Source organism: Aptenodytes forsteri, unplaced genomic scaffold (assembly GCF_000699145.1).
Source record: "Aptenodytes forsteri isolate BGI_AS27 unplaced genomic scaffold, ASM69914v1 Scaffold153, whole genome shotgun sequence".
Classification (NCBI taxonomy): Eukaryota; Metazoa; Chordata; class Aves; order Sphenisciformes; family Spheniscidae; genus Aptenodytes; species Aptenodytes forsteri.
In genome coordinates this window covers 1478365-1486706 of record NW_008796178.1, presented here as the reverse complement: position 1 = coordinate 1486706, position 8342 = coordinate 1478365, and the positions used below count along the sequence as shown (strand labels likewise).

The following is an 8342-nucleotide window of genomic DNA, read 5'->3' as shown; positions in this document are numbered from 1 at the left end:
GTGGGGGGCTGGGGGGCCCACAGGCCCCCTCCAGCAAGGGGCTCTGCGGCCCCCAGATGTGCTTCCCCAGCACTGCCCACCCACTGCCGAACCTCCACCCCAGTTTCTATTCCCCGTTAGGTTTCATTTTCTCCCAAAACCCGCCTGACGCCTCCACCCCAGTTTCTATTCCCCATTAGGTTTCGTTTTCTCCCAAAACCTGCCTGACGCCTCCACCTCAGTTTCTATTCCCCGTTAGGTTTCGTTTTCTCCCAAAACCCGCCTGACGTCAGCTGTCACAGCAGGCTGTGCCAGAAATAGGTGTGTCAGTGCCACCACAAGCCAAGTCACTGTACACAGCCCTGGGAGGTGGGGTGGTGGCCAAAGGCACTGAAAGGCCAGTATTTCAGGGACATTTAGCCCCATTTCTTCAGGGAGGCTGCCACTGGCTGTCAGCAGGAATTAGTCTCCAAACCCTTTCATAACCAGTCCGTTTACACTTACTCTGGAGGGATCTGCTTACACCTATGGCACACCAGAGCAGTCCTGTAACAGGTTCCCCCTAGAGCCACTCGCTTAAACCAAAGCTATTGGCTGTGCTGGCGCCTCAGCCCACAAGCTTTCTACCGGGCTGACCAAGTGCTTAAATGGTAAATACACACTTGCGCCACAAAGTTTTTTCCTAGTATCCCCTATTCTCCTAGGCCCAGTATCTCACCAAACCACCCCCTTCTGTTGAACTCACCTCTTGCCAAGCCGTGGTCCTGGGGAGTGCTCCTCAGCTACAACCTTTGTACTTTCAGACATCGCGGGGAGCTTACGCAGAACCCCACAACTGCCTTTCGTGCTGGTTGCACTGGTGACTCTGCTCCTTTTACACTTGACTTCAGAGGCTGCGAGTGTCGCTGTTGTACCACCACAAGCTGCAGGGATGGAGCTGGCCAGGCTATGGACACCTGCTGAACCAGCAGAGAGCTGAGCTTTCACACTACAGTAAGAGAAACATCACCACCACCATACCCCTTTCGCTGCAACCCTTGTTGTCTAGTCCATAGCTCATGGATGGTTACTGTTGACTATGTGAATCTATTGTACATTTCTGGTGTTACGCTGAGCAGGCTTATCTGACGTTTCCTCCTGCAGCACAGAACTAGCTATCCCTGCTGCAGTCCATCTCTGTACCCCTGTAAACAGAGCCTGAGCAAGGCAGAGGACATCATGTATCAGGCCAGGACACCCCACTAAAAAGATCTTCTGGGCACAGCTGTCGGCACATGCTTCTCCAGCAAAAACCCATCTCCTTTGCACACACGTGTGTCAGAAGCAATAGCTGCCTTCACGCAGTACAGGCATACAGAAGCAGTGTAGCTGGCAAGACCGGCCTTTTAGAGGTACAGAAACTACCCTGGACCAAAAAGGTGGGGAGGGGTTGGGAAAACAGAACAAGTCAACTTAACTAACACAGGAATGTTAACTGTAAACCTGAAGACAATTATTTTTTTCCCCTCTAGGGTTTTGTTCGTTAACAGCAGGATTTCCCTCATCAAAGGCAATGGGTATGTGTTGCTTTCAGAAAATTTGTACTTTACATGTACTTAAAATGCAAGATTTTTTAATATCTGCATTTTAAGGGTTCATCTCTAGTGGGGAACTAATCAGTACTCTTATCATCTTATGGTTTGTATTGATGCTAACTTCATTTAGCAGAAAATAAAGACTCAAGTGGGTAAATGATCTACCCAAACGTCTCTAGTTTAGAGAATTCAGCCCCTGTCAGTTCCGGTAGCCTTATCACATCATTCCCTTCAAAAAACATTTTGGGTTATTTCCGTGGCTCCCTTTGAGGATCGTTTCCAAACCTCCCTCATGGTTTCCTGCTTCACTGATTTGTTAGTTATTAGTACCATTGCTTAGGACTGCTTTTGATTAAGGTTAAGGATGCTTTTAGTCATCAGAACTGACATATTTGAGAAGTTAAGACACAGTCTCTCACTGTGACTGGTAGAGAGAAAACGATCTAGCATTCAACATGGCCAGTTTTGCAAGGATTATAATGCCTTGTCAAGCATGTTAATGTGTTTTTAGTTTGTATTACTAATACATAATTTTAACTTCTAGATTACAGAACATTACCTGTGAATAAATGGGATGAGAACCATGTCCAATGTTGGCTAGAATCTACTGGAATCAAGAAAGAGTATGTAGAAAAACTGTATGCGGAAGAAGTGACGGGTCCAGCGCTAGTGGAACTGGATGACTCCTTCCTCAAAGGCATAGGTATGAAGGGAGGCCAAATCCACATGCTAATCCGCAAGAGAAACGAACTTCTGCGGCTACAGGAAAATGCACAGCAAGCCAAGCATTCCAGCAGCGAAACGTCCGACAGAACCGATGTGCAAACAGATCCAGTAAGACCCAGCAATGCCCCCACTCAAAAAACTTCAAGCGGAGACAGCTGTGGTCCAGTAGATAAAACTAGCAAAGACAACACAGCTTCTACTTCTGGCAAGAGGCAAAGGAGAAGTAACAACTCCCAACTTAAAAGTACTGATGAAGTTTTAGAGCTCTGCAACTGTCGACCATTTAGGAGTCAGAATACCGATTTCAAATATGTGAAAGACAAAGTTCTTGATCCAGAATCAGGAGTCAATGGTTTAATCACTCCTTGCCATGAATACAAATCTTTTGCCATTGCTGCAGAACTGAACAGAAATCAACTGCAATCAAAATTTGCCTGCGAAGTGATACGATTTGCTTCAGCCTGCATGAACATTCGAACAAATGGCACCATACATTTTGGTATCACGGACAGAGTTGAAGATAGCGGTTGGAAACACGGCCAGATCATTGGCATAAAGGTCAAAGAGCGAGAATACTACGTTGATGCGTTAGATTATATAGAAAAATGTTTTTGTGAAAACGTACAGGAAATTGCAAGGAAATGTATCCACCCACCTGTTTTTGTTGAAGTGATTTCAAAAGACTCTCAGGAACAAAGATTTGTGGTGGAGGTTGACATTGAACCAACATTCAGTTTAGTAAAAAACAGATTTTTTGAAGTGTATTTGCCAAAATACAATGAAGGCAGCCAGAAGGTGACCCTGACAAAAGATCGAGCTCTCTATCAGAGACTCGGAGCAAAGTCTGAACCCGTGAAGCACAATGATCTAGCTACTTTCATTCAGGGTTTACAAGACAGGGATGCTCAAAGAGAAAAAGCTGAGCTCTCCAGCACAAAAGCACATATGGAAATAGCTCAAAATTTAGGAAGAAAGTTATCCATTCTACTAAATGATGGCAAAAGCTATATGGATGACTCCCTACGGTACATCCTTGTCACAAACAGATGTGAAAAGGATAATCTGAACTATATCAACTTTCTAATGCACTTGAACATTTTCTGCGTCTTTGACTTTGATGAAAATTCTAATGTGTCAGGGCTGTATAGCAAGTACAAAGAACACCATGCAACAAGGCCGTTTTTTTTACAGGATTTTTCCAATGAAAGTAAGACTGGCAACCCTCCCGCTCAGAAACATTTGTGCCTGTTTGATCAGACCAGCTGGATATTCTGCAATGGGCGCAGTGAATTCCTCGGGGATGAAAAACCTTGTGATGAAAATACATGGATTAGAACCAAAAAAAAATACCTTAAGAAAGCAATTACTCGTATCTGTGACGAAATCCTGCCAAAGCGGTCTTTCATTGTGCTTTTCCTATTGCTATCACCAGTGCAGAAACCACTTGTGGACACTTTTCAGGAATTCTATACAGAGATGAATGGCACAGAGTACATCGTTTGCATTGCAGAGTCCAGAGAGAATTACATGAAGTGGGCTAATCTAGCTCAGGCATCCTGCAGCATTGAGACACTGGAACAGTGCAGTGTTGTGGGTATGAAACTAAGCCACGTAGATGCCACCATTCAAACAATGCTGCCTTCTACAGCACAACCCAGACATCTGCCCGTTTCCACTAGAGGGCTATGTACACTTCCCTCGCTGGAAGAAGAGAAACTGTTTTCCCTAGAAATCCTTTGTGCTGACCAATGTGATGACATCAAATTAGATCTTTTGACTGAAAAAGAAATACAAGAAATAGAACAAAATTTTTACCGAGGGAGAAAGATCATCTGGGAAAACTTCTGGCTTGCTGATAAAAGACACTGTGGGGAAATCATCGAACGCGAAGCATGTAAGGATGCTAGCAAACTCCTAGATGACATTTTACGAGGAGGCAGACTCAACTATTCTGTGGCTAAACTGAAGATATTTCACCATCCTGGAAGTGGTGGAAGCACAATAGCACGGCAAGTCCTGTGGAAAAGAAGAAAGGACTTACGATGTGCTGTTATCAAAGTCTCATACTCACCTGCAACTGTTTGTGAGCACGCACTTGCATTTAGAGATTATGAAGAAAAAGAAATCAGTCATTGTCTTCCTGTGCTCCTCCTGATTGAGGATTATGATGAAGACTATTTAGAAGAACTAAGGAATGAGTTAATGGATGCTGTAGCAACTAGGAAAATTAATTCCCCCAGACCTTACTTCATCCTCATGTGCTGTAGACGATCCAATGACCCTGAAAGGCTCTGCAAGGCTTCTCCACTGGACACAGTTGCTGTCACTCACAAGCTGACGGACTCAGAGAAAAGTCTGTTCAGAACTAAACTTGAAAAACTGAAGCAGAAAGATGTCAAGCCAGAATTCATACTTACGTTTGTGCTGATGTGTGAGGAGTTCAATGAAACATATGTGAGAGACTTTGTAGGGCACATATTGCAAGACATAGACCGTTCTTCTCGTGATACATGCTTGATGCGTTACGTGGCTTTGCTTAATTTTTATGTACCCAATTCGTATGTTTCATTGTCACACTGTGAGGCTTTTCTGGGACTGGGGGTATATACAGAAAGGAAATCAAGAGCATACGATTTCAAAAGTCACTTGAGTGAACAAGCAAGAATGATTTTTATTGAGCTAAGGGAAAGTACCACCTATATTTCATCCGTTCAGATAATACACTGTCTGGTTGCAAAAGAAATTCTGCATCAGCTTTCAGGGAATGAACCTCAAAGTCAACTTGCAATGACTCTTCTTCAGGAAAAGACACTCTTTGAAAACAGATTTGGACAAGAGGAATTCATAAAGTTCATCAGACATCTGTTTATTCGATGTGATAAAAGAAGCAGGGGTGACAATACTGACACTCTCTTCTCCCCATTCATTGAACACGTCTGTAAAGCTGAAGACTGTGAAAAAGCTATCGCTGTTTTAAAAGCTGCCTATGAACTCCTTGGAAAAGATCCCTTTTTCGCCCAGCAGCTCGCCAGACTGCATTACAACAATGAAAAATTTAAAGATGCAGAACATTGGGCAGGGGTTGCAAAATTTCATTTGCCGAATGATTCTTTTATTTTAGATACAGAAGGTCAAGTTTACAGGAAGTGGTTTAGTTTCACTGTGGATAAAATGACAGAGGAGGACACTCCTGAAAGCATCATTCAAAAGATCGAGATTGCTCTTAAAGCTATGAAATGCTTCAGGGCTGCACAACAGGCTGCAAAAGCAGAACGTGACAGTATGAACAACGCTGGCTATTTTGGAGAAGTAGAAGTAGGATGTCGTCTCCTTAGATTTTTGTCCACAGTCCATGTATTTCGCAGAAATCCAGAGGGGGAATATTCCGAGCTTGTGAAATACCTGATCACAGATTACATTCCTGAAGACATTAAAAAAGAATGGGGAAGGCTTCACTCCCGCCTCAAAGGCTTACACCAGAACCTGTACAATGCTCTGGAATGGATTTCGGAAGACCTAAGTTATTTCCAAACAGATAAAAACCACGAGAAGGAAGAGGAAGATGAGAACGATGAAAAGGAAGAACAGATTTATAATCCTAGAAAATGGCTAAAGAGACAGTCTGAGGTATACGCCAAGTTCTTCATCTCAACATCACTTAGTGAGGACAGCAACGGCGGCCCCAAGAGCCAGCTGACTAGACGCTTGAATATTTATAAGAGTGGCGGAGGTAGCGTCACTAATATCCTGTCATTCTTAACAGATAAGAAAGAGCATAGGTCAGCTGAAAAGCTAGAAAAGATCCTTAGTTTCTATACAGAAAACCCACTAAGGGACAGGCTGGAGGACAATGATCTGATCAATTATATTTTGTGCCACATCACATTAACATGCTTAGCACCAGGATCAGCCAAACTTCTTCCGCTGCAAACTCTTCGTGAGCTCAGTGTAAGATTCTTTAAAGGAAAAAGACCATTTCCAGCAAGTGCCCATTTTTTGCTCACCTTGCTGTACTGGCCAGATGAGGCATTAGACAAAGAGCCTAATCCAGATAAAGACGAAATTCTAAACTCAGCCCTTCAAACTCTGAAACGTTTATATGACATCAAGATGAAAGATGTTCCTACCAGAAAGAAAAGAATCTACACCCACTTTTTTCTGGGAAAGGGTTATGGCTTAGGTAAGATTGTGCACAAAACTAAAATTGAGAAGTTAATTACTGGGTCCTTACACGAGAGGAGAATGAAGTGGCTACATGGAAGTGTATGGAATACCACCGGAATTCGTGACATTCTCAAGAGAGTTTCTGGTTGGACCAAGGACAGAAATTTATTTATACGTGGTCACGTGAAGACATTTCCTATCTTGCCACTCCATCGTGATTCAGTGCCCCCTGGAAATGAAAATGTGACCTTTTATTTAGGCTTTTCATTTAATGGTCTTTGTGCTTTCAATATTGAGGTTGAAAATAGCCCGATTGTCAGCAGAATACAAGCTATTTAGTACATTAACAGTACCTACTGTGCTGTTACAAGATATGGCACTGAGTGTCCATCGTCACATTTAAAACAAAAAGTGGACTGCACTGGCTGAACAGCAGGTAGCAAGATAACCACACTTAACTACTGCAGTAACGACCAAGTATCTAAAAAAATTTGAAACCTTCTAGTAAAATGTACCTTGAAACAGAAGCCTTTGATAGTTTTGGAGTCACCAGAAGCAAGATTTCAAACTTAAGACAGCAATAATTGCAATATTTGCTTGGGGACTGTGGGGGGGAGACAAAAGACCTCCCCCCAATACTTGGAGAACTGAGCTCTAGAATAAACAGGTATAGTGGGGATCCCTTTCTTCTCGGCTCACAGATTAGGATTTTAAGTTAATTTCTGGGTGGTCCTGATCAATAACAGAATTTGTCCACATAACTGTATGTTTTTTCTTCTTTCTGAATCAGCAACAAAAAGTTTCAGTGAACTTACAACAGGTATACTACACTGGCCGTAACATACTTCGCTCACTAACACATACCATGTATGAAATACATCTACCCATCAACTGCAAGCCAATATCCAGCACAGAAGCACAGAGGGAAAGTAAGCAATTTTTAAGCTGACTTTGCAAACATCAGGATTGATAAAAAACAGGTCTCAAATGTTACATCACTCTTACATTGCTTCTCCATGTATTACAAACTGTACTAGTAGGTATGTCTGTATCTGGGGAGGGGTGCAGAGACATGCGAGCAGTTAAGACACCGATGACATAAAAGATTATTTGTAAGCGCTGTTATGATTTCATAGTCCAAACAATTCCTGCACTTGGCAAAATGTTTTGCAGCATTATCCAAGAAATGCCCACACAGTACATGACTCAAATTTGTCTATTGTATATATCCATGCTTGAAAACATTATTTGTCTAGCCTGATATACTAATTTGAAAAATGCAAAGGAGTTTGTTGTCAGCACTGTATCTGCAACCATCGTGTCACATTAAGCTTCCAGTAATAAAGCCGCCTGTTATTCTTGGAGTTTCACATTGCTTGATACTGATATTGTTACTAAAATTTCCAGACAACCTGTCATATAGCTTAAGTTTTAATCTAATAAACAACCTTTAGGAAGAATTACCATTTCTACATGAGCTTAATTATCCTACCTGAAGATGTAGTTCTAACAGTAGCAAGGTATGATTTGCTTTTCCAACTTCGGCCAAGATCTGGGCACAGCCGAAAACTGTAAAAGGAATTGCAAGCCACTACAAATTCAGGACAAACGAAGTCTCAAACAGGATGAAATGAAAGACCATTTTGTCTAGTCCAAGCCTTCACCATCTGGCCTCAGGAAGCAGAAACAAAGCTTGTGACTGCTGGCCAGGCAATACTTGTCTCCTTCCCCTGCCTTCAACCTGGAAGACACAACAGCAAAGTAGACTCCTGGCGGGTTGCCCTTTTTGCTTGGGAAATTCGCAGATTTCACCAGGGTTAAGCAAACACTCAAGGGTTAAGCTTAACCTTAAGAGGGTAAGCACATCAAAGGCAGCTTTCCCCAAGATGAGCTAGGAAG

At 42.6% G+C, this 8342-nt stretch overlaps 1 protein-coding gene across 3 annotated transcripts in view; it reads left to right on the top strand.

Moving 5' to 3' along the window:
* Window positions 1-8168, top strand: part of LOC103905891 (sterile alpha motif domain-containing protein 9-like) — an 8879-nt gene extending 711 nt beyond the window's left edge. Inside the window, exons 2-5 of one of the 3 annotated variants that reach the window (XM_009287691.2) lie at window positions 783-972; window positions 1123-1370; window positions 1491-1535; window positions 2098-8168. In XM_009287691.2, coding sequence (XP_009285966.1) covers window positions 1532-1535; window positions 2098-6782 — 4689 coding nt within the window. In that variant the 5' untranslated portion in view covers window positions 783-972; window positions 1123-1370; window positions 1491-1531 and the 3' untranslated portion in view covers window positions 6783-8168. Of the gene's footprint in view, window positions 1-756; window positions 1371-1490; window positions 1536-2097 lie in introns of those variants that run through there. The other 2 variants (XM_009287692.2, XM_019474240.1) reach the window with 2 other exon arrangements.
* Window positions 8169-8342: the final 174 nt, after the last annotated feature.